General features: G+C 37.7%; 2 protein-coding genes across 4 annotated transcripts; one reads left to right on the top strand and one right to left on the bottom strand.

The window, feature by feature from the left end:
• Window positions 1-21: 21 nt before the first annotated feature.
• Window positions 22-1193, bottom strand: psmb11b (proteasome 20S subunit beta 11b; the record flags this gene model as incomplete). Its single annotated transcript, XM_079848778.1, has 1 exon — window positions 22-1193. One exon carries the CDS (start codon window positions 1191-1193, stop codon window positions 33-35), a length of 1161 nt encoding a protein of 386 aa, XP_079704904.1. The 3' UTR covers window positions 22-32.
• On the top strand, window positions 1099-25995 carry LOC307145527 (protein sel-1 homolog 3). 3 transcript variants are annotated; one of them, XM_079848776.1, is made up of 23 exons: window positions 1099-1203; window positions 4281-4791; window positions 7133-7259; window positions 8969-9090; window positions 9319-9434; window positions 9546-9610; window positions 10044-10167; window positions 10297-10426; window positions 11474-11611; window positions 11691-11902; window positions 13427-13606; window positions 15345-15467; window positions 16122-16262; window positions 16441-16503; window positions 16590-16766; window positions 19352-19479; window positions 19692-19775; window positions 22521-22602; window positions 22702-22777; window positions 23364-23458; window positions 23868-23995; window positions 25117-25292; window positions 25534-25871. In XM_079848776.1, exons 2-23 carry the CDS (start codon window positions 4359-4361, stop codon window positions 25767-25769), a joined length of 3156 nt encoding a protein of 1051 aa, XP_079704902.1. In that variant the 5' UTR covers window positions 1099-1203; window positions 4281-4358; the 3' UTR covers window positions 25770-25871. The 3 variants fall into 3 exon arrangements, with proteins under 3 accessions (XP_079704902.1, XP_079704901.1, XP_079704903.1); XM_079848775.1 differs by lacking the exon at window positions 1099-1203 and adding an exon at window positions 3010-3271 and having other exon boundaries at window positions 25534-25995; XM_079848777.1 differs by lacking the exons at window positions 1099-1203; window positions 16590-16766 and adding an exon at window positions 3010-3271 and having other exon boundaries at window positions 25534-25869.
• The last annotated feature ends 842 nt before the right edge of the window (window positions 25996-26837 follow it).

The following is a 26837-nucleotide window of genomic DNA, read 5'->3' as shown; positions in this document are numbered from 1 at the left end:
TGTTTGCAAAAAAATCTGCCTCATGTTTCTCCTCAAACTCTTTTCTTTTCAGTTTTCCTCTCCGCCACCCTCTTTCTCTCCCTCTCCTTCTCTCTGTAATACTCCTCTTTGAGGTTCTCCCTCTCTCTGCGCCTCCACCCTTCTGCGGTCACATGGTAGAGATCCACATTATTGCCCGAGTACGCGTCTCTGTACGTGGCTCTGAACACGGCCTCGCGCGCGACACACGCGGCCTCCTGCGCGCTCATGCCCCAGTGCACGCCGCCGTCCAGGATCGAGTACGCGTATGGAGAGCCCGATCCCACAGAGAACAGCTCCCCCTGCAGGCGCAGCCCGTCACTGCACACATACACAACCCGAGGGCCACATATTCCCGAACGAGCTGTGACCACCTGTTGAGATTTGGATTTACAAACTGCAGCTGATTGGCTGCTTGACTCGCTTTCTGTTATTTGAGTGACTGGGATATTTTTTGCATAATTCGCATCTTTTTCGCCACCCCCATCCCATCCGCACAGGGTGGCTGCGACGCACAGCTCGGTGCCTTTGAAAGGATGCAGCATGTGGGACAGCAGTTTTGCGGCGCCCCCTGTTGACAGCCTGCGGTGGTGTCGAAGCTGGTACAGCCTGAGCTCTCGAGACAAGATGCGCTTCCAGAGCGCGCAATCCGCCGAGGTCCCGGAGGTGGTGCCGACCAGGTGAGAGTGGATGGGGAGGACCTTCGGCGCATTGGGACAGGCCACCTGTCCCGAGCAGCTGGAGCGGGTGTCGGCTGCCGCGATAACACCTCCCTGAAACGCGAAGCCGAGAGTTGTGGTACCGTGAGAGAGAGTGAACGGTAGAGGAACGGAGGGAGAGATGGAGCAGGGTGTGGGTGATGGAAGAGAGATGCACGGCAATGAGGGGTGGATAAGGTCTATATTATTATTCAGAAGGTTTTTCGGCGCTGAACTGAGGCTAATTTGACCAAAGTTGATCGGGCTCTGTGTGAGGTATTCAGATATCGGCATGTAAAATTCCAAAGGACTCAAAGCGCCCCTCCCAGGCAGCCGTGTAGAGAAAGCGTCTCCGTGCTGAACACCCCCTCCGAACAGATGAGTGGACTCCTCCGGCATAAAGGACTGTGACAGTGGAGCGCTCCATTCAGGGAACAGAGGGGGGTTCTGCAAGCCGCATACATCTTGCAAAGCCATAAACTATTGTGTAGGTAAACAATAAATTGTAACTCTGTCAATTATTACACTGTATGACATAAACTGCAAAAACATGTCATATATGGGCTGTGAAGTATTTCAGGCACTTAACTGGATTGTTTTGTTTTGTTATTTCGTCAATATTGTCTCCTCATTTGTATTAGGCTATATCGTTCCCACAGGTAGGTCATTTTAGTCTGTTTGTTGGTAAAGAAGTCCTGGTTTACCTCAGCATTGGATTCCACTCAACATTTTTGGTGTTTATATCTTCTTTTGGTGATGATAGGCTCCTGAATCATGCCCGGCCACTTGCCTAGACCGCTGCTCGACTCAATTCATATCCAGAATTTGCTCACATGGAAAAGCAAAAGCAATGAGTGCCAGGTCCAGCATAAATGATCCAACTCTCAGTCCATTTAATGTCTGCGTTCAAAGTTCAGTCTTAAACAACTGGTGCCTCAGTACATCTGTAAAAGTTCAGAGGATCCTTATATAAGTGCCGTTCCGTGAATGACTCAACCAGAAACGCATGAAAATGCCAAAGTAAGCCTTTCAACCCAAGCTTGACGATACACACCATGAAATTTCATTTTCAAAGCATGTTAGTTTTGTGCTGCTGTGCTGTGTACTTTGGAAACAGGACATTTGTGCATTATAAATGTTCTTTATTTAATTTAGTTTAATTCTCACTAGTTGATTATTAGCATGCATATTACTAGGATATTGGCTGTTTATTATATGAATTCCTTATTCTGCATGGCCATATTCTACATCCCTTAATCCACCCAATACCTAAACTTAACAACTAGCCTTACTAACTATTAATAAGCAGTAATTAGGAGTTTATTGAGGCAAAATCATAGTTAATAGTTAGTTCAAGGGTTAGTTTACCCAAAAAATATCCCATAATTTGCTCACGCTCAAGCCATCCTACATGTATATGACTTTCTTCTTTCAGCCAAACACAATCAGAGTTATATTTAAGAAATATCCTTGCTCTTACACGCTTTATAATTGGAGATATCATATCTGGCTTACTTGAACACACACGTCATGTCTTGTTCATTTGCATTCAAGTTAAAGCGAAGATTAAAAACCATTTGGTTAACAGATAAGACATTGTTATTTTCCAACATCCTACATTTTTAAAGCTCTTTGTACTGTATTGATCTGTCCACCTAGAACACATTTTTTGGTGAAAAGGATGAGAATAAAAGAGGAAGGGATCTCTGGAGGAGATGGCTGGATGACATGATTTTGTTTGAATAAGAAATGAATGTATGAAAAAAAAAAAAAAAAATATATATATATATATATATATATATATATATATATATATATATATATATGTATATATATATATAATTTTTTCTCCACAAAACGCATGGCTTCACTTCAGAAGGCCTATTAACCCCTGGAGCATATATATATTCATCTTAGCTCTATTCAGTTCCATTATAAAGCTTGGAAGAGCCAAGATATGTTTTAATATAACTCTGATTGTGTTTGTCTGAAAGAAGAAAGTCATAGGGTGAGTCCATTATGGCATCATTTTAATTTTTGGGTGAACTAACCCTTTAATAGTGAGAACTGTACCATAATCTAAAGTGTGACCTTTATGTTCACTTTATTTACAGAGATCTTTATAGAAAATGAAAAGAAAATAGTTTAGCATTTAGTTTGATCTCCTGGGATATGGACGAACAACACTTTAATGGTGATAAGGTTTACCCTTTACTTGTGAAAGTAAAATCAAGGACTTGGCGTTCTGAACTGTCAGTAGCGTTCCGATGCGGCGCGTCGCGTCGCTGGCAGTGCAGATGAGGCGCGTCCACGCATTATGAGAGTGTGTGTGGCCGGGCGTATACAGTGACACACAACAAACTGTCATGCTCACACACGGAAGAGCGCGATACGCAGTGAAACATGTCGTGACCGTAAACAGCTAAAGTTTTCGAGTCACGCTCACCTGTGAATGTCGCGTTTGATCGCTTCGACACCCCGCGCGTCGCGTTCATTAGACAGTGAAGATGAGAGTTGTGTTGAGTTTCATCTGCACAGCTCTTCTGCTCTCACCGGTAAGACTTTCAACTTTTTTTTTTACTTCTATGCAACTTTCATAGTTGCTCGAGTTTCATTTTCGTCTTTAAACATCTTTCCCTTTAAAATCACGAATCATTTACTTTTCTGTTTTTGCCTGTATGCATCTAAATAAATAAGTGATTTATTTGTATTTGCATGTTAAGCTACATAAAGTACCATGTTCTTACCATATTTTGACGTGGTGGCACCATAACAATTTGTAGACTACCATGGTAGTTTTTTTATTCTCTGAAGTTACTTGGAGTGTAAATACTATTGTACATGAAATGAGATGTTACTCATCTTTTAATCCAGAACAAAGACAAACAATTATATATTTTGCTTAAAGATAATGACACCTGTTACTATGATTTTTTTCTTCCCATTCATCAGTACTGTGGGAAAAATCTCTATAATGCTACAAAATATAAAAAAATAAAATAAAATAATAATAATAAAATGGATAGAATAGGATGATTTTCCTAAGTAAACAATGCTTGTTTATTGGCAGAGATGGCATCGTCCAATGAACCTTTCCATTCCACAAAAGGTTCTTTATAGTGGAAAAGATGCTTTAGATTATTATAATGTTCCTCATAATATAAGAAAAAACATGAGCTGGTCAAGAACTGGTAAGAACTGTTGACTGAAATGTTCTCCGGGGAACCATATGGTTCTTCTATGGCATTGCTGAGAAAAATCCTCTTTTGGAATCTTTATTTTTAAGAGTGGATATTGTTTGCTTAATTACATAAATACAAATAAAATATCACAATGCCAAAAGAAAGAAAGAAAGGATCCCAAAATAAGCATTTTCTTTATGCAAATGTATTAATTTGTTTGTTTGGGAGTGAAATATGATCCTGACATTTCTGCCGAGTATCAAGCCAATATGTGATCTGATTGTTATTCCATACAAAACACAGCAAAAAAAAAAAAAGTTTGATAAACATCTAATTTTTCATACTGGAGACGTGAAGTGTGGGTCAATCTGTCTCTCTGAAGGTTTGGTGTGGGTCTCCTGACACTGATAGCACTCATCGTGGAGACTTTCTGCAGTTTGGACAAGTTCCTGACACAGTGATGGACAAATGCAGTGTACAGGTCCAGTATAACTGCTCTGCTGCCTGCCGAATCGCTGTCGAAATTGTTATTTCCACCCCAACAAGGACAGAAGTGATCGTTTACAGAAGGTCCTGGACTAACCATAAGAGGTTTGGAAAGCCCCGGTCCAGAAAGGTTCCCCTGGTGTTTCCTCCAGCTGTGCTGTACCGGAGAGACGTTTCTGTCAGTGATGTGGTGCTGAGGGCCTGGATGCTTCATCTGGACCAAGAGGAACTGGGTGGAAACCATGCTGAAGCATATGACCGGTCCCTTGTGAGAACATCTACATTTGTGAGGACACCACCAACATCTCAACGTCCAGCATATCCACAGACAGGGTCGGTGTCATGGGGTGCGTGGCTGATGTGGCAGCTGACCAAAGATACTGTGAGAAAATGTCCACATGAGTCAGGTGGGAACCAATCAGACTCACGAAAAAATTTAAAAGAAAAGTTAATAAATAATGTAATGATTTACCCTTACCCTCATGTTATTCCAAACCCATTTTCCTCATGGAACACAAAAAGTCATTATGCTAACACTTGAGAATAATGTTCTGTCATTAATGAATAACTACACAGGAAAAAATTAGTAACGCACTAACATTCTGTTATAAAACTCTGATTAACGAGTTAGTAGGTAATCATGCTCAGTTGAAAGTGGTAGTTCATTAGTAGCTAATCAGTAACTACTATTTTTTCATACTTCCCAGATGACTAAGAACTACTATATTCAGGTTCAAAATTAATGCGGCTAAATATAAGTGTATAATTAATTCTGAAGTGAAGATCATAGGAACCCACTAGTAATGACTCAAGTATTACCAAATCATTATTTGGATCAGTATTCTAAAGTGAAAAGCATGATAACTATCTAGTAATGACTGAATTCATTGTACACTTTTGAGATTTGTGACCCTGGACGACAAAACCAGTCACATGGGTACATTTTATGAAATTGAGATTTGCACATCATGAAAGCTGAATAAATAAGCTTTCCATTGATTTATGGTTTGTTAGGATAGGACAAGATTTGGTCGAGATACAGCTATTTGAAAATCTGGAATCTGCACTGCAAAAAATGCTTTTCTTACTTAGTATTTTTGTTTTGTTTCCAGTCCAAATATCTAAAAATTCTTAAATCAAGAAGCGTTTACTAGAGAAGTAAAATGACATAAGAAATTCTATTTTGTTTTAAGATAAAAAGAAAGTAATTTAAGTAATTTTTGCTTAAAACAAGCAAAATTATCTGCCAATGGGGTAAGAAAAAAAATCTGAATTCACATGGAAAACAAGAAAAAAAATCTTAATTCAAATGGAAAACAATATTTTTTTTTTCTTACCCCATTGGCAGATAATTTTGCTTGTTTTAAGCAAAAATTACTTAAATTACTTTCTTTTTATCTTAAAACAAAATAGAATTTCTTATGTCATTTTACTTCTCTTGTAAACGCTTCTTGATTTAAGAATTTTTAGATATTTGGAAACAAAACAAAAATACTAACTAAGAAAGCATTTTTTGCAGTGTGAGGGTGTAAAAAAATCAAAACATTGAGAAAATCACCTTTAAAGTTGTCCATTTATGTTGGCGATTGTGCTGCATTCACTCACAAAATACATGTTTTATACATTTACGGTAGGAAATTTACAAAATATCTTCATGGAACATGATCTTTACTTAATATCCTAATGATTTTTGGCATAAAAGAAAAATCGATAATTTTGACCCGTTCAATGTGTTGTTGGCTATTGCCACAAATATACCCGTGACTGGTTTTGTGATCTAGGGTCACATTTCTGTAAAGGTTTGGATAGTAATTCCTTCTGATAGATTTGGTAACAATGGAATTTTGGTAATTCCTTTAGAATGAAGTTGTAACACTTGAGTCATTCCAAAAAATCTTACAAAACATCAAAAGCTTACAGTGACATCAGTTAATATCAGGGAGTTATCATGCTTTTCACTCTAGAATACTCTTCCAAATAACCAGTAATTAGTTATAAAGGATCTGGTAATACTTGGGTCATTACTAGTGGGATACCATGATCTTCACTTTAGAATGAATTATACATTGTGCATTACTCTCATTAATTATGAACCTGTATAAAGTAGTTCTTATAGTCCTCAGTGATGTTTGAAAAATGAGTAGTATTGATTAGCCAATAGTGAACTACTTAGTTTGACTGAGCACAATTACTTACTAATTCGTTAATCAGAGTTTCTTAATAGTAGTTACTAGAGTGTTAATAGTGCGTTACTCATTTGTTCTTGTGTAGTTATTCATTAATGATGGAACAGTATTCTAAAGTGTTACCAAATTTTATTAACGATAATATACAATTCCAAAATATCACACTAGATTTGTTATCAATGACACCAAATCACCATTGGTTCTTGTGTATGTTGTATTCGAACACACTATGCTAGTTTGAATAAATAAGATGGAGACCTAGATTTCAAATCAACAAATTAAATTTGGTCTGTTCCCCACACAAGTCTGAACTTTTTTATAGAACATGGACTTTTTTATAGAGTTTGAAAGACCACTTTGTTACTCTGAACTGTCATTATGTCTATTGTGTTCCACTGAAAGAAAAAAAAAAAAGAATGGCATGATGGTGAGAAAAATAATGAGAGAACTAGTTTAGTTTGTTTGAAGATACTGTACCGTCATGATTTACCAGGCGCATAGATAGCAGATTATACTTCTAAGTTCTGTTGCATCACTTATTCATTCATTCATGCCTTTCCAGAGACTGTGGATATACTTTCTTTTCCATTTGCGAGTACCGGTGAGAGGTTTGGAGTGATACACACGTTCTCCCCCTTCAAAAACAGAGATCTAGAAAGGAGACGCACCCTCGCTGTCAAACAGCCAAGGTCAGACTTGCTTTTATGAGGCTTCATTCAAATTTCTCACTGCTTCTTGATAACAAAAACAAAGACATGCATTAAGTACATATAAAGCCCATAAACATGGTGAACTAGGTGGTTAATAGGGTGTTTCTAGTGCAGGGTTTCTCAACTCTGGCCCTTGAGGTCCACTGTCCTGCAGAGTTTAGTTGAGGACTATGGCTTAAGTCGCTGTGATATTTTGGTCATTAGATACAGCTGTGGTCCCTCCTGAAATGTTACCGTGAGTTTTTCATCTGTTTAATCATCCAATCAGAAAAAAAATAGTTTAGAATAGTGCCTAGCAACAGCCTAGCAACCACCCTTAAAGCTTTATCAAAGCCCTTGCGTTTACTCAGAACATCTTAGCAACACCCTAGAAATGCTTTTGGGTACACTGTCTATAGCAACACCATAGCCACTTGCAAACACCAATAGTAATGGCATTGAGACCACCCAGAGCAGCCTAGTAACACCCTGGTCAACACTTAGAATACCTTAGCAACACCCTAGAAATGTCTTTGCATACACTGTCTATAGCAACACTATAGCAACTACTCATAACACCTTAGCAAACACCCTAGCAATGGCCTAGAGACCACCCAGAACAGCCTAGCAACACCCTAGTCACCACTTAGATACCTTTGCAACACCCTAGAAATGTCTTTGCATACACTGTTTATAGCAACATTGTAGCCACTACTCATAACACCTTAGCAAACACCCTAGCAATGGCCTAGAGACCACCCAGAACAGCCTAGCAACACCCTAGTCACCACTTAGATACCTTAGCAACACCCTAGAAATGTCTTTGCATACACTGTCTATAGCAACACCATAGCCACTACTCATAACACCTTAGCAAACACCCTAGCAATGGCCTAGAGACAACCCAGAACAGCCTAGCAACACCCTAGTTACCACTTAGAATACCTTAGCAACACCCTAGAAATGTCTTTGCATACACTGTCTATAGCAACACCATAGCCACTACTCATAACACCTTAGCAAACACCCTAGCAATGGCCTAGAGACAACCCAGAACAGCCTAGCAACACCCTAGTCACCACTTAGAATACCTTAGGAAGACCCCAGAAATGTCTTTGCATACACTGTTTATAGCAACATCGTAGCCACTACTCATTACACCTTAGCAAACACCCTAGCAATGGCCTAGAGACAACCCAGAACAGCCTAGCAACACCCTAGTCACCACTCAGAATACTTTAGCAACACCCTAGCAATTTCAAACGACTTGGAGGACCTTAGTAACAACCAGGCATCACCCAGAATATTTTACCAACAACCTAGCAACGCCCTGGAAAGCACTAAGAACACTGTAGCATCCACTTAGCAACACCCCAGTTATCACTCAGAACACATTAGCAACACCCCAACAATGTTCTAAACACCACCCAGAGCACCTTAACAACAACCTGGCAACACACTATCAACCACAATGCCTAGCAACGCCCTAGAAACCACTCTGAATACCTTGATATTGGATTTGCAATGATGGGCCAGTTTTGTTTCCTCAGAAAACCTAACATTAATTGTGCTCAATGTGTAAGCACTTCAGGTGTGCTTGCTCAACTGTTGATATGCTTATGATAATCTTGTAATGCTTGAAATGTTTTGGAATTTGTATTGGGTGTTGGTACTGTACTTTTGAAACTCGCATCATCTCCTCTCTGCAGTGCTGCCCTGTCATTGTGGCTCTACTTGCTGAGCTGGTGCGGCCAGTCGGTGTGTGGGATAGTCAAACATGTCAATGAACTCAGGAAGTATGGAAGCCCGCTCATCATGCTGTCTGACGCAGGTAAGCCTGCCAGTGCGCATTCCATCGTAAACTCAAGCAAATTTACAGGAATTTAGTTATTAAAAAACTAAAACTAAAAACTAAATAAACCCTCATAAAACCTTCATCAAGTCTTACAATAACTGTGCATGAGAAAAAGACTGAAATTTAAGCTGTTATTTATTGAACTATGTATCATATTTACATGTACACGTTAAATGTGATGTGCCAGTATGTCTTGATCCTCAGGCAATATAGTGCTGCAAGTGCAAATGGTGGATGGAGAGGAGCAGGCGTTTACAGCACACACAGCGTTACCTCTTCACACCTGGATCCGTCTGGACTTCTTCTTTCAGGTGTCAAAGGTACATCAACCATATTCACATGCAGTCATATTCCACTGTACTTCTGATGAACCGTCATTCAGGTGTGAATGTATTAGAAAGTGAACTCTTGGATGTTCTTTCATATGTCAGGCAAAACTCACAGTCACTAAGGTCTTACCTGCAGAACAGATGTTGGAGAGCATTCATTTTTTTGAGTAAGTCACAAAGTCTCGTCTGCACTGTAAAATATATATAATGTTTATTATTATTGCCATCAAAGGTTAGGAACAGTAAGCAATTTTTGAAAGATTTTTTTTCTCAATAATAAAACATATAAAATAATAGTAATGTAGCCAAGAAGAAATTGCATGAAATATTAATATTATTATTAATAATTTATTAATGATTTAATTTATTAATATGAATACAATTTATTTCCATACAATATTAAATAATTCATATAATACTAATTCATAATTATGAAACATTTTCTTTAGATTTAAGTATACACCCAACTAAATTTATTATTTGATTTATTTTTTAATACTATTTTTTTTATATATATAGTTTTTTACAGCCATTTTTATAGTGTAGTTCATCATGTCTGGTAAAACACAGTAATAATTATTCTTTTTTATTTTTTTTCAGTTTTCGTCAGCCAATTCAATTTAATGACACATCAGGATATTTTGTGATTGGTGGATGCAACTACATGAAGGGGTTTCATGGCTATTTTGGACCAATCAGATACTATCGTTTAAGCTCAGAAAAGGTGAGTCCAACTCTCTTATCAACAGATAAATGCGTATTACAAAACCAATTTATTATGTCAATATTAATCACATGATCCAGAATGCATTCAGACATTCTTATGCTGTAATATCTTGTATTTCTATTCAAGGTGAAAAACCCCCTCTCCCCTGTTCGGACACTAAAAGAGCTGGACAGATTCCACAGACGCTGTGAGGAAATGCAACAGGTTACTGAGCAATATCTGGAGGGTTTGAGACAGAACCGAGACGTCTCAACGGGTCAGTTCAAATGGATGAGACCAGAATAGATCAAATAGTCTTTGAATTTGATGAGAAATGTTTGAGATCATACTGAAATCTCTGACATTTAATCACAGACTTTGCTATCTTGGCAAATCTGAGCACAGTTTGAGACACTAGCTGTTTCCATCCACATATTTTTATGCGCATTTAACACATAAAATATTGCTGGATGGAAATGCCAAGATGTGTATGAAGTCTTAATATGTATATAAAAAACAGATATGCGCATGAACTATGATGGAAACACATTTACTGAATAAATACCTAGATGAAAAAAATCATGTGACTCAACAGATCATATGATTGGATAACTGGACTAACTACTGGACCAATTTCATTGCACACCATCTCTTTGTTTTAGTCATTCTTAAATGCCTGAGCCAAAGTTTGTCATCAAAATGATTTGGTATAATTACCTATCAGAATTAATTACCTCAAACGATTGCATTCCCAAACATCCCAAGCGCAAGAAAACATGACAGCGTCTGTTATTGTGTTTCGTCTACATATTTTATGCAGGAAAAAAGAGCTACAAGGGCGTTCCCAGTTGCAGCCACTTCCATTTTTATTACTGATAATTTGCACCAGTTTCCCAGGAAATTACAATTGTTCTCTTGAACACACAAGATGGAAACAATGCTTTATTCACACATTTATTTTTTATGCAAGATTCCAATTTTTTATATTATTTAGATTTATTCTAAATAACTTCCCCTCCCTCTTGCAGCGACTTCTATTCTCTGATGATGAGGGCGGGACTATAACCTGTCACTCACATAAGATCCACCAATAGCAAACCACAACCATCCAATCAATTCCCCACAGACAAAATTAAGCATTTGTTCTTGTTCCTGAAGCCGTTTCACTCGGATATACGTCACAATAGGAAAGAAAAGACTCGATTTCTGTTTCATGCTCACTTTAAAAGCACTGAACACAAGTGTGAATGAACAGTGGACAGCAGATCAGTAGTTTTCTTTTTGTGTGAACTGTTTCTAAAGACTTTGTGCTTTTGGTTATCAGATGTTTGTGAGTCTTATTATGGAAACCTCGAGAGGAAGTTTGGTCGTAGGGAATGCACACAAACTTGGTCGTGGGACCAGCAAAGAAGATTCAACATCACCCTGAGGCTTCTAGCAGAACACCAGGACTTCATAACAGGTGGGTGGGGTTAACACTGTACGTTGTAATGTGAACTACCGATGGCTCTTGGTAGAGAGTCTCTTCGTCTGTTCCTCAGGTCTGGAGAGCAGTGGTGGACATTTGCAACATCTAAGCCGAGTGATTTTCCAGAATGTGGTAAAGACAATAAGTAAAGCCGAGGAATCTGACGGCGGCCTGGATCTCATTGAGCAGCTTCAGGTGTCTCTCTGCTGGGGTCACCAGCACTCCTCTCTCTTGCTCGCGACCCTTCACCTGGCTGGCCTGGGCGTCCCTGTGGACCTGGAGCAGGTGAGGATGAGAACAAAGACTATTGAATTACACAAGACGCGTCACTCGTATTGTTTTGAATGGGGAAAAGTGCAACGCTCAATATGGTGGAATAAGTCCCGCCTTCTAAATAAGAGCCAATCAGAGATTGGTGAAGTCATCGCCTCACTGCAGCCGTTAGAAGCTCCGGTTCCCATAGAAACAGTCAGACGTGCTTCCACTGCGCATTAGCTTGATCCAGCCTGAAAAATGTTGTTTTCTGTCATGATCGAAGCGTTTAGAAACAAAATTTATGAGACAGTTGTTGTCAGATTTCGCTGGTTATTTCAAGTATCGTAAACTTGGCGAACAGTTTTGGAGAATTTGATGTTTCCCCATTCAAAGAGACAGGAGCTGCACTTGCTGCCCGAGAGGCGTTTCAAAGATGGCCGCCGAGTGAAATGACTTGTCTTAAAGAACACCTGAGCATTCAGTGCCCATTATAAAAGAGCAACACAATGGAAATGTAATTCATCCTAAAGTAGGGGTTTAACGACTTAATTTTTATGTTTAATGTGACATTTATGTGATGAAAGTCGAGTTGACGTCGACTAGTCACTGATGTCGTCATTAAATAAGCCTGAACCTCAAGCTGAGACTTGAACGCAGGTTGCCTTGTGCACAGCTATGGCATTTGACACAGCGCTCCTACATAACAGCTTATTTTATCAGTTCTTTTGTCTTTGGGTCGATATATTTCTCACAGATTTCTGCTCTTTCTAAATCAGATACAGATAAAGCAGCTCAGTAAACATTACATTTACATTTATGCATTAGTGAGAGAGCGACTGCATGTGCATTAATTATACCAGGCAGCGTCAAGTCAAGTCAAGTCAACTTTATTTATATAGCGCTTTTCACAATGCAGATTGTATCAAAGCAGCTTCACAGTATTAAATAAAATAGTACATCTGTGTTTGTTTCTAGTGTAAAACGTCCACGTTTGGTAATGCTGATCAATAGTATTGTTGATTGATTGATTAAATTAAGTATCCCCAACTGAGCAAGCCAAAGGCAGCGTCTCTCTACTAATAGTGAAGCTGTGGGTTTTAGTTACTAAGAAATATATGCTAGAACTTCTCAGTTTGTAAGTTATTTAATAAGGTGTTTAAAACGTGTATTAACCCGATCAATTCTGGGCATCCAGATAGTATAATAAAACATGTCTTGTGGAGTGCTCTCGGAGTATGCATTTATTTGAAAAGGCATTTTGACCTAAAACGAAAATACGGTCAATCTTATAAGTGGCGTTTCCATTCTAATTATGCTTTTACACGAAAGTTTGACTCAGGTAGATTAACAAAAAGAGCCTAGGTTCAATTTTGGCGAGAGTTACCCTTTAACCAAATAGCTTTTTAGGCATTGTTTTAGGCTACTGTTGCAGTCAGTGTGGCATTCTTCTTCATTTTATGTTGACTAAAGTAGTAATTTGATAAAAAAGCCAGATACGAATTTTGTTTGGTACAGCAATATTGTGTTAAAGTTTGATGGTGATCTCTTTCTCAGGGTCATGTTTATAGTTTGATAGGCGGGGTCTCTGATGACCGACTTGCTCTGATGCATTTGGGATACAAGCACATGGAGGGACTTGACGGTTTCCCCAAAGACCAGAACACAGCATATGGCTACTACGCCAACATTGGCAAACAGACCAGCACTGACCACGATAAAGTGCAAGACTCTTGGGTGAGGTACACATTTATATAAAGAGATTGGTAATGTATACATATTCTCAATTGACTTATTGAGTCAATAGATATAGAACATTAGTTATATTATATATTATTATATCGACTCTAATTATTTGAATAATATATTTCAGAAGAATTACTTTAAACTAGTCCTCTCATTTCAAATTAATTAAATGAATTAATGATTAATTAATCAGATTAATTGCAAAAACCCAAAATGAAGATAATTAGTTGGAATAAACATAAAAATAATAGAATAGGATATTTTTTTCAAAAACATTAATTGCATAGATACCTCTATGCAATACCTCTTGCATATACCTCTTTTCAATTCCAGAATTAAAATTAATTTTGATATTTTGAACTGTCCTCCCAGACAGCAACACAGTGTCGGCCCAGATCCGGGTCACATCTGGTACATGTGGATTCAATGCATATATACCAGATCAGATCTGCCGGATCTGGGCCGACACTATGTTGCTGTTTGGACTGGGAAGTAATGAGGTACAATGTCTCATTATGTGGTTTGGCATATGCTTTCAATAAAATGTCAAGCTCAGTAGGTCTCTTAAAAATGGCACATCATTTTTTTATTACATGACAAGCTTAATCCATGCTGTCAAAATACGGTAAAACCCTACGGTAAAAAAAAAATCTTTACTAGTTACTACTTTTGACAATTAAATAATAATAAAAAAAATGGTTTCAAAATGGATATATTTTTTTTCAAAACCGCATAAATATACCAATACAATACAATACAGCAATACAAACAGCAACACAAATAAGTGACCCTAGATCACAAAACCAGTCACAAGTCGCACAGGTATATTTGTGGCAATAGCCAACAATACATTCTATGGGTCAAAATTATAGATTTTTATGCCAAAAATCATTAGGATATTAAGTAAAGATCATGTTCCATGAAGATATTTTGTAAATTTCCTAACGTAAATGTATAAAACATGTATTTTTTGTGAGTGAATGCTTTAAAACTTTAAAGGCGATTTTCTCAATGTTTTGATTTTTTTTGCACCCTCAGATTCTAGATTTTCAAATAGTTATATATCGGCCAAATATTGTTCTATCCTAACAAACCATATATCAATGGAAAGCTTATTTATTCAGCATTCATATGATGTATACATCTCAATTAAAAAAAAAATTGACCCATGTGACTGGTTTTGTGGTTCATGGTCACATATGGCATTTCTAACAGAAAGACAATATAGATTGTGTGTTATTCAGTGAAAAATACAAAGATATTTATATTTCCATCAATTCTGTTTATTAAACATGCTTGTCTAAATGAGACACTAAGTTAGATTTTATTTCGGTCATGAAAATTCCTGGTTAATTCCAATCATACAGACTCTACAGAACCTGAGGCAATTCAATTTGCAAAGGCTCATTTGCTAATAAAATGGTGCCTTAGTACCAGGTGCATCTCTTGTTTATCAGCGAGCACAATCAAATATTTAGAAAACTGACACTGCTGATGTTTGTTCAGCTGATTGTTAACGAAATATTGGAATTTTATGAACTTGAGTAAACACAAAGACACATTCATACTCACTGTAAATAGTGTGTCATCAGGTTAACCGGTGGTTTGTACAGTGTTTTGAGGGTGTGGATTTGCATGTTAACAAACTGGTTTGACGTGAAATAAATATTTTCTGAATGGAATGGAAATTATATTGTCTGTTTTTCTATTTTGTGTTTCTTCATTGCAGCAAACTCTAACAGAACATGTTCATTTAAACAATGACGACGAGCTCCATACTCAAACGGGTGAACAGGGCGACATTGTGCAGTATTTGAAGCACCAGGCCAGCAGAGGAGATGTAGAATCTCAGGTCTTCACTTTTTTTTCCTTGTCTGTTTCACATGATCTCTCGTTGCCTTTAGGTATATCTCAAGTGTAACTAGTGTAACCTGTAACTATTGACTTGAGTTCTAGTCATTCAGAACATCAGGATGTGCCGGAGATCTGAAGCCAGATTCACTAAACATTCTTAAGAATTTAATTATTCTTAACTGCTTATTTCCCAACTTAAGAAGATTTAGAATTCTTGAAAAGATTGTTTTTCAAAGTCATTGTAAATAACTTTTTTAAGTTAGGATAACCTAACAACTTTTTTTTTTTTTAAATCACTAAAGATAAAGCCTATCATTTTATTCTTTAGAAAATATGTTAAAGATAAATATTTGAGAACTTGTCACAAATTACGAACGGCTTTGTCTTACGCATTTATGTTAAAGAGATTTTCTTAAGAAGATTTTTGTGAATCTGGCCCAGGGTCCAGAACGAAATATTTGCATTTTTAAGAAACTTTCTTTTTTTAATTTATGTTCAGTTTTTAAGGAATGAATGAATAAATACACAAATGCATAGTTTTTATAAAATAAGAGTTTTTCATGGACTTTATGACTTTCACAAGGGGCCTTTAGTTACTTGGTTTGAGATTCTCAGCTGCTGTAAAAGCGGTGTGGGCTGGTGTTTCTTGTAGAAATCTTTGGCCAGGATGCTTCTTTGGGGCAGTAATGGGGTGGAGAAAGACATTCGGACAGCGGCCATGTGGTACGCCAGGAGCGCCCTGCAGATGGTGGATCCCACGGCCATGTACGACTACGCCATTCTCATCCTGAAGGTAATCCACGGGCTACATGGAAATCCCTTGAGCCGTATCTTTTTAAGCATTTGCATTGTAAAAAGCACATACACGCTCGTTTTGTATAAATAGAAACTCCTGACACAAGATTAGGAAAATATATGTAAAATGGTGTGTATGTATCTGAAGATTATTTCAAGTGTTTGTGCTTGAACAGGGCACAGGAGTGAAGAAGAACCGAACACTTGGCCTCGAGCTTCTGAAGAAAGCTGCTGACATGGTGAGTGCACATACAAAACCAGCGCGCATGTGGTTGTGTGTGGAAGTGTTGGGATTTCTATAATGGGCCATGTGTGTTTTTTTCAGGGTTCTGTAGAAGCGCTGAATGGACTTGGATGGTACTACAGTACCATAGTAAAGAACAGAAGAAAAGCCATTCGATATTTTGAGTTGGCAGCTCAGAACGGCAGTCGTGATGGGCTCTTCAATGTGGGACTCTACCAGTTAAATGGTGCCAGTCCTGACAAACCAGACAGAAATGAGGTCAGAGGCTGCACATTTAACCTTCAATGGATAGTTTAAAGTGAAAACAAATAATAATGTCCGAATTTTCTCACCCTCATGATGTTCCAAACCTGTGTGGTTTTCTGTGGAACACAGAGATTTTTTAAAGAATCTGTAACCTTCTTGAAAAATTACAAAAAAAGGTGATGTCAAATATGGAAAATGACAAAAAAAAAAAATAGTTGGTGAAGTTTATTCAGTTTAAAAAATGACAAAGAAGAAGTGGTCAAATTTATTTATTTATTTTTTCAAAAGAGTTGCTGTCAAATTTGCAAAATGACAAAAAAAAAAGTTGGTCAAGTTTGAAAAAAAAAGACAAAAAAAAAAGTTGCTGTCAAGTCTGAAAAATGACAAAAAAAGTTGATGTCATGTTTACAAAATCGCAAAAAAGAGTTGCTGTCAAGTTTACAAAATAAGAAAAAAAGAGTTGATGTCAAGTTTACAAAATGACAAAAAAAGAGTTGATGTCAAGTTTACAAAATGACAAAAAAAGTTGCTGTCGTATTTACAAAATGACAAAAAAGAGTTGCTGTCAAGTTTACAAAATGACAAAAAAGTGTTGCTGTCAAGTTTACAAAATGACAAAAAAGAGTTGCTGTCAAGTTTACAAAATGACAAAAAAGAGTTGCTGTCAAGTTTACAAAATGACAAAAAGTTGCTGTCGTATTTACGAAATGACAAAAAAGAGTTGCTGTCAAGTTTACGAAATGACAAAAAAAAGTTGCTGTCAAGTTTGAAAAAATACAAAAAAGAGTTGCTGTCAAGTTTACAAAATGACAAAAAAAGTTGCTGTCGTATTTACAAAATGACAAAAAAGAGTTGCTGTCAAGTTTACAAAATAAGAAAAAAAGAGTTGTCAAGTTTACAAAATGACAAAAAAAGAGTTGATGTCAAGTTTACAAAATGACAAAAAAAGAGTTGATGTCAAGTTTACAAAATGACAAAAAAGAGTTGCTGTCAAGTTTACAAAATGACAAAAAAGAGTTGCTGTCAAGTTTACAAAATGACAAAAAAGAGTTGCTGTCAAGTTTACAAAATGACAAAAAAGAGTTGCTGTCAAGTTTACAAAATGACAAAAAAGAGTTGCTGTCAAGTTTACAAAATGACAAAAAGTTGCTGTCGTATTTACGAAATGACAAAAAAGAGTTGCTGTCAAGTTTGAAAAAATACAAAAAAGAGTTGCTGTCAAGTTTACAAAATGACAAAAAAAGTTGCTGTCGTATTTACAAAATGACAAAAAAGAGTTGCTGTCAAGTTTACAAAATAAGAAAAAAAGAGTTGATGTCAAGTTTACAAAATGACAAAAAAAGTTGCTGTCGTATTTACAAAATGACAAAAAAGAGTTGCTATCAAGTTTACAAAATGACAAAAAAGAGTTGCTGTCAAGTTTACAAAATGACAAAAAAAAGTTGCTGTCAAGTTTGAAAAAATACAAAAAAGAGTTGCTGTCAAGTTTACAAAATGACAAAAAAAGTTGCTGTCAAGTTTACAAAATGACAAAAAAGAGTTGCTGTCAAGTTTACAAAATGACAAAAAAGAGTTGCTGTCAAGTTTACAAAATGACAAAAAAGAGTTGCTGTCATGTTTGAAAAATGACAAAAAAGTGATGCTATCAAATTAGCAAAATTGCAAAAGAGGTGCTGTCAAGTTAAAAAAATGACATAGATAGATAGATAGATAGATAGATAGATAGATAGATAGATAGATAGATAGATTGTACATTGGCATCAATCCTGGCACCAAGAGTCATGAGTTTGAATTCTCTCATGCTTTCTTCTGTCGTGAGAACTTTAGGCCCCATCCACACTACTGCGTTTTAGTTAAGAAACGGAGAATTAAAACAAATTCGATCTCCGTCCACACCAGTGTTTTAGCTGCATATTAGAATTGATCTCCGTCCACATTAAAACGCCTGAAAACGCGGATCACGTGACCATTCACCAACACTGGGCATGCGCGTGCCGGTGTAAACCTAGAGACTTTCAAACACAGACTGTAAAAAAATGCTTTCAAACATCAAAATGTCATTTATTAATATGTATTTGTGTCAAAATGACATATAAACATATTTTCCTATTCTATTTTGCCTGGAAACGCTTCCAACACGCTTGCGTGTCGCATGAAAAATAGGCGTCGGTTCTATTTCTAGCATGGACGCGTTTACCGCGTGAACCGCGCCTGAGACTCTGCAGTTTCTTACTGTAAGAAACTGTTCCAGCGGGTGGAGTTTACTGGTACTGAATATTACCTGTGTACTCCATGACTGATGACACCCAATCATAGAGCCGAGCGTGAGCCGAGCATCGTTTCTAAAGTCCTCCGTTTTGACCCGTCTTCACTAAAACACCCTCCGGAGATTCAAAACGAAAAACGGGTCGGCAGCGTTTCTAAACTGCTCCGTTTTGGGTCTCCGTTTTTGCTGTTTTAGTCTGGACGGGAGGTGCAAACATAGCAAAAGGTCTCCGTTTTTAAACGAAAACGCAGTAGTGTGGACGGGGCTTTATACTGATGAAAATGTGTTCATGGCAGAAGTGTATGGTGTATTGATCTCAATGCTCTTTCAGACGGCTGCGTTCCAGTTCTTTCTGCGCGCGGCTCAGCGGGGTCACGTGGGCGGCGCTGTGGAGGCGGCATCACTTCTCTCCACTGGAACTGTACGAGGAGTGGCGAGAGATCAAGACAAAGCTGTGCTGTATGTCAGACTCATCTATACTCTCATCTATCACTTCAGTTAGTACAGCGGCCAACACAAATGGATGATCATTTACTAGAAAAATATTGACAAATTTGACAGATTTGACAAAACTTCTTTATAAATGCAAAAGCTGTCATTTTAATCTGATGGATAGAGTGGTTTTTAACAAGCCTTTGTTTCTCTGTTTTGTTGGGTTTCTGTTTCTTCAGGCTGTTGAAGCGAGTCATTGAGATGAACGGCCACCTGGGCTTCATGGTTAAAGAAGCTCTTCAAACTTATCAAAGAGGATCATGGTGAGAGATCCATCCCTTCATTCATCCCTCCCTTCATCCATCAATCCCTTCATTCATCCCTACCTTAAAGTGTCCTTATTATGCTGTTTTAAAGGTTCTTAATTTTTGATTTTGTGGTCACATATAACGGGCTTCAAAGGTCATAACATTTTCTCAAAAAAAAAAAACAAACATTGCACATCACCACATTTTTCAATGATTCTCACATGACTCGTCTGAAAGATTCAGTCTTTCTAAATCCCTCCTTTCCTGATTTGATTGGTCAGATGGCCCAGTCTGTTGTGATTGGTCTACTCTGCTCTGATTGGTCAGATGGTCCAGTCTGTTGTTATTGGTCTACTCTCCTCTGATTGGTCAGATGGTCCAGTCTGTTGTGATTGGTCTACTGTGCTCTGATTGGTCAGATGACCCAGTCTGTTGTGATTGGTCTACTCTGCTCTGATTGGTCAGATGGCCCAGTCTGTTGTGATTGGTCTACTCTGCTCTGATTGGTCAGATGACCCAGTCTGTTGTGATTGGTCTACTCTGCTCTGATTGGTCAGATGCTCCAGTCTGTTGTGATTGGTCTACTCTGCTCTGATTGGTCAGATGCTCCAGTCTGTTGTGATTGGTCTACTCTGCTCTGATTGGTCAGATGGCCAAGTATGTTGTGATTGGTCTACTCTGCTCTGATTGGTCAGATGGCCCAGTCTGTTGTGATTGGTCTACTCTGCTCTGATTGGTCAGATGCTCCAGTCTGTTGTGATTGGTTTACTCTGCTCTGATTGGGTCAGATGGCCCAGTCTGTTGTGATTGGTCTACTCTGCTCTGAATGGTCAGATGGCCCAGTCTGTTGTGATTGGTCTACTCTGCTCTGAATGGTCAGATGGCCCAGTCTGTTGTGATTGGTCTACTCTGCTCTGATTGGTCAGATGGCCCAGTCTGTTGTGATTGGTCTACTCTGCTCTGATTGGTCAGATGCTCCAGTCTGTTGTGATTGGTCTACTCTGCTCTGATTGGTCAGATGGCCCAGTCTGAGAGACAGACATCAGTCAGGAACATACACAAGGGAAACATAGACAAAGAAACCAGCTCAGGACTGCAAACACAGGGAGACTAAATAGGAAGCAAACAAAAGAAGGTAACAAACAAGGCAGGTGGGGCAAATTAATCAATAATCAGGTAACAAGATGGGAGGGGCCAGACAATTGACAAGAGAGCACATGGCACAAGGAATACAAGACAAGCCATGTGCTCACAACAAACCAGACTAACACAAACACATGACAAACCGGGAATGTCAGAGCTCTGTCATCAAACCAGATATAAACCAAACAGAGGTGACAGAACCCTGACAGTCTACCGCTTACAGCGCGTGACGGAAACGAAAAGACCATTACCATAACTGAACTTCATCTCCGGAGGCTTCCTAAAGCTTAGCGATTGTACACACTGTAAAGACAGTAACGATGGAGTCGATTTTACCATATCAAACCGAGTCCTGAAACACTGGAAGAACTATTTAACTAGTGCTTGAGGATGGGTCAAAGTAGACATTGCAGACCGTTTACATTCACAGACAGCATCTATCCATACCTCCATCCGCCTATCCATCCATCTATGCCTTCATCCATCCATACCTTTATCCACCCATCCATCCGTCTCATCATCCATCTGTTTATCCATACCTTTATCCATCCATCCCTTCGTTCATCCATCCATCTTTATCATCCTTCCATACATCCCTCCATCTATCCATCCATACATTTATCTATCCATCCATTCATTCATACATCCATATCTTTATCCATCCATCCTTTTAATCCATCCATCCTTTTATCAGTCATATCTTTAACCGTCCATCCATCCATCCATCCTCCCCTTTATCCATCTATCCCTCCATCCATCCATCTCTTCATCCATTGAAATGGGTAATACAGTCTAAATTCTAGATATAGGAGAGGGTTGTTTCTCTCGCCCTCCTCCTAAGACGTGACATGACGCTCATGTTGGTTGCCAGATTGAGGACACGAGCGCAATTGACAATGGAAAGCGACGAGCCTTCCACTGTAAGTTAATCAGCTAATGTCTGCGTTTTAATATGCCTCTGGTCATAGAGCTTTTTAGATGGGTGCCAAGGCTTTTTAGCACCGGTAGAATCTGCGATCTCTACCCCAGTTCATTTGCTGGCTTCCATGGCTGAAATATGCTGTTAAATTGGCAGTGGGCGGAATCACACAGTCCAAAACAAAAACAGACATTCCGACACGGAACTCAAACTTTTTCCTAAATATCTGCAAACAAATGGAATTTAATTCTTTTGTACAGTCAAAAAAATACTATCAGAACCTTTAAAGTGACAGCAGCCTATAAATACCTGCTCCTGTCTAAGTCAATAATGTAAATTAAACAACAAAACATATCCTTAACAAAGATTAATCGATATTTAATTCATACAGTGAACACTATAGTGTTATTTTACATTAAAGCCCAATTATTAAATTGCTGTACCTAAAAACTATCCACCCAACCATACCTTTGTTCATGCATGTATCGATCCATCCTTCCTTCAGTTCATCTCATTTATTAAAATAACCAGCTTATATAAATAGCTTTTGTGTTCATAAATATTGTAATGGAAAAAAGTGACAAGCACATTATTAAAAATTATTTTGTGTTCCGCAGAAGAATGAAACACATACTGGTTTGAAATTACATATTTCATATGACATAAAAGTTTGTGTGGATATTTGTTGTCTGTTCAAGGGATGAAGCGTTGGTGAAATATGCCATTCTAGCAGAAACTGGTCTTAGTGTGGCACAGCACAATGCCGCCCATCTGTGTGAGGTGAACATCTTTTATATGTCTCCTAATCGTCCAGTTTCATTTTCTGGTTTTTTTTTTTTTTACATATATATACCATTCACCTAATGTACGTGTTTCTAGGTGTTAGGCCACAGTTCTGCCTGTCAGTGGAGGTATCACAACTACTCTACCTACAATCACATCCCTCAGGAATCTGGTAAGCCTCTGCAGACCAGCAGAAATACAGCAGTGACAACTATAACATACAACTACATCTGTTAGAAGAATCAGGGCGCGTTTTTGCTTTGAAGAACGCGAGACACAGGCAGTGGAATGGGGAAAAACTGCAAGGTCTCGAGACATGTCTTTTTATAAGATTAACTGAGCGCCGTATTTTTAGGATGCCGAGTCCAGCGCGAGACGCTGCAAAACACACAGCGCAACGGTCATACACGTCCGTCTAGCGCATTTACTAATAATGTAAAAGTAAGTGCAGTGGAATAGAAAATCGTGTTCTGTGTTAACGGCCCCTAAATATGATTTCATAAACACCTTTTATGACTTTGAATTAAGGCATTCACATTTTCTCCCTGAACTGTATGATATTATTTCTACCACATCTCAAAATTCACATCTAGCATTATTTTTAATTTCATATCTTGCATTTTAAATGACATCAATAACAAATCTTGCAACTAAATTACAGCTTGATTTGAAATGATTCACAATAAAAATATTCATGCTGTCCTCCACCCTCTCTCTCTTTCTGCCTTCATCTGTTACTGCTTCTCTGTCTTCTGCAGGTTTGTTGCGGATGGGAGATTATTACAGTAAACTGGCTGATATGGTGAAGGCCATGCACATGTACAGTACAGCAGCAGTGCATGGCAGTCCTCAGGTACACACACACACACACACACACACACACACACACACCATACCACGTTTACCATCTAATCAGGCAAATATAGGGCTGGCCAGTATGACTATACATAGATATATATATACAACGTAGAAATATGTACACTGATAGGGACAGTAGTATGTATAAGTTTGTATGTAGTATGTAAATGTTTGCTCCGCTTTCATTTGACAGAAATGCTTTACATTATTTACATATGAGTGACAAATGAACAAAAAAACAAAGAAAGTGAAAAAAAGAAATTGAGCAATTTGTTAGGCACAAAGTGAAGTGGAATTTAGCTGGCCGATAAAAAATGTCACTTGTTGCATAGAATACTATATAGTATATATATATACTGTATTTTTTTTTTTTTTTTTGTCAAGTATTTTGTGTGTATTTTCAGGGACACTTTAATCTGGCCATGTTAATTGAGGAGGGTTATGAAGCTCCTTACATCATTCTAGATCAGATGGGAATCTCAGCTGCACACAATATGAACCGGAGCGTTGTTGTGGAAAATCTATTATCCAGGTCTGTGTGTCCTACACGGTCATTTGCTTGTTAGTTTCATGTTTTTTGAAGGAAAACTCTTAAGCTCTAAAGTTGATTTGAATTACGCAAAACATGGTGCAAAACAAGTGTACGTGTTTGTGCATGCAGTATGGTGTGTGTCTGTACATAGTTGTTATAGTATATAGGCCAAATATATAAACCTCAAAAATAAAAAAAAGATTCACAAAGGGACTTGATTTGAAGGTAATTTACAGAAAATTTGTAACAAAAGTCTGGGGCCTGTAAGATTTTTATTTATCTTTTTGAAGATCTTTTCATTCATTTTTATATTTTTATATTTATATTTTATATTATATTTTATTTCATATTTATAACATTAAAGGATTCTATTTCAAATGAATGCTGAACTTTTTATTCATCAAATAATCCTGAAAGAAAAGCTTTACAGACATAAATAGTCCTCACTTTAGATAAGTTCACAAAAATATTTAACTGACAACTACTAAATGTTTTATAACTACCTGAAATAATCATGAATTACAGTAAGAATACATGTTAATAAAGCATTTATTAACACACTGAGTAACTATTACTATAATGTCTATTATTATATAATATGTCAAAATAATATGTATAAATGTACGTTTAAGTAGTTTATTAATAATTTACTTTTTTAAACGATCTTATGAACCACTGACAACTCCTAAATAACTGGGTTGTAAATAATGTAATACTTTATTTAGAAATTATGTATGAAAAAAGTATGAAAATACAATTATTAAACACATTATAGATATGCTTATAAATCAAGAATAAAGCATTTATAGCTGTATTTATAAACTGCTTATTAATGTCTGTTAATGCTTTATAAATCATGAATTAACTACACTTTTGATTATATCATATTAATATATTTTTATTTCATACTTTTTAATTTAATTATTTTCTTTCATTTGATGTAAACAAACATTTCTTTCTTAAAATAGCATGCACCAATAAGCCATTCACAATAAGACAAGCGATGTGCACTAAGAAAGCAAAAATGGCAAATCATGTGGACTTTAACAACAATGGAAGTGAGTGTAAGGAGCGAAAACACTTCCTTGTGAGCATGAATCTGTTCTCTCCTCCTTCTGTAGATGCAGGGAGTTTGAGGAGGGGGACGTGACTCCCTGTTCTTTAGTCCTGTGGAGGATCCAGTTAATCCGAGCGTGGAGAGACTTCACACACAGCTCTGTTCAGCTGCCGCTGGCCTATGGGATGGCCGCCATATTCAGCCTTTTCATAATTGCTGTGCTATTACAAACTCTTCTGGGTAAAGCATCCACCACTACTGTTAGAATAAAAGAGATATCTAATTAGACATTTGCCCCCTGTAGGCTCTTTTAGTATTCACCCAGATTTATTGCTCCAAAAAACGTTTCCCATGATCATTTTCCACTCTCTGAATTTTCCATACAATAAAAATATAGTGACCATGTCTGTCAAGCTCCAAAAATAAAGTACAATATACAAGTATCGTAACAGATTTAACTTTTGTACACTTTTACCATCAGCATTTTACTCTACGGCTTACCTGTCAACTAACCAATCATCAGAGAGACGTGGTGAACCTGCAGTCGGCGGGCAAGGAACCAGTCCACTGGAGACCAGTACACATCAGCAGCAAAGAGACCGGCCTACAGCGGCCCACAACAGCCTTTCACTGCAGGAGACATCGGATTTAGTCGTCACAGTGACTGGAGTGTGTGTGTGTGTCATCTTTACGATGTTCATTTCCAATCTGCTTTGAACACTCACCCTTGTGTTTGATAAACACCCTTTACTTTAGGTTACTGCACTGGAACTGAACCAGTATGTTTGCGGTGCAAATAAATGTCACGTGATACCTCAGACTGTTCTGTTTCTGTGGGTTTTCTTTCATTCAAACAGCTACATTTACTTTAAGTTAACATTGCACAGAAGCAGAGCTGTGTATGCACATTTATAAACACAATCTTTAAAGGGTTAGTTCACCCAAAAAAAAAAAAAAAAAATGTCAGCATTTACTCACCCTCATGTCGTTTCAAACCCGTAATACTTTCGGTCATCTTCGGAACTCAAAATTAAGATATTTTTAATGAAATCTGAGATATTTCTGTCCCTCCATTGACAGCCTACGCAACTACCACTTTGACTCTTCAAAAAGATCGTAAAACGAATCCATATTAATTTAGCGGCTGAGTCATAATTTTCTGAAGGCATTTGATCGCTTTATATGACCCTAACCCTAACAGATTGAATTTAGTTTTTTATTCACATAAACACTCATCAACGCAAACATCAGATACAGGCTGCATCTGAAATTACATACTTACCTATTATATAGTAGGCGAAAACAGTATGTGATTAAAGAAGTATGTCCGAATTCGCAGTAATCATAAAAGAGAAGACAAAAAGTACCTGGATGACCTACTACTTTTGGCGAGATGTGCATACGATGAACACTTCACTATCCCATGAGGCCACTGGAGAGGATTTATGAATGGCAGTGAAGCGACGCAACTGACGCTGGTAGATCACATGATAATGACAACATGGTGAATGTAGTATGTCTAGATTACATTCATACTATATAGAACATACATTTTACTTATTCAAAATAAGTACCAACTTACAGAGTATGTGATTTTGGGCACAGCCACTGGCAAGAACCAGTGAGGTCCCTTCTCGTGTTACGATTCATATTTGAGCTTCATCAAGATCCAATGAGGTTCATTCTCATATTACGCAGCACGTTTGAGCTTCAGCAAGAACCAATGAGGTTCATTCTCGTGTTACGCATCACGTTTGAGCTTCTGCAAGAACCAATGAGGTTCAT

The sequence above is a fragment of the Squalius cephalus genome (genome assembly GCF_949319135.1).
Source record: "Squalius cephalus genome assembly, chromosome: 18".
Taxonomy (NCBI): Eukaryota; Metazoa; Chordata; class Actinopteri; order Cypriniformes; family Leuciscidae; genus Squalius; species Squalius cephalus.
Note: the sequence above shows the minus strand (reverse complement) of the source record. Positions and strands in the feature narration are given on the sequence as shown.

Excerpts from the sequence above, each read along its gene's own strand:
- LOC307145527 (XM_079848775.1), top strand. The coding sequence starts at position 3,224 with ATGAGAGTTGTGTTGAGTTTCATCTGCACAGCTCTTCTGCTCTCACCG. Across the intron at positions 11,612-11,690 it reads ACACCAGGACTTCATAACAG|GTCTGGAGAGCAGTGGTGGA; the intron begins GTGGGTGGGGTT and ends TCTGTTCCTCAG. Across the intron at positions 11,903-13,426 it reads TCCCTGTGGACCTGGAGCAG|GGTCATGTTTATAGTTTGAT; the intron begins GTGAGGATGAGA and ends TCTCTTTCTCAG.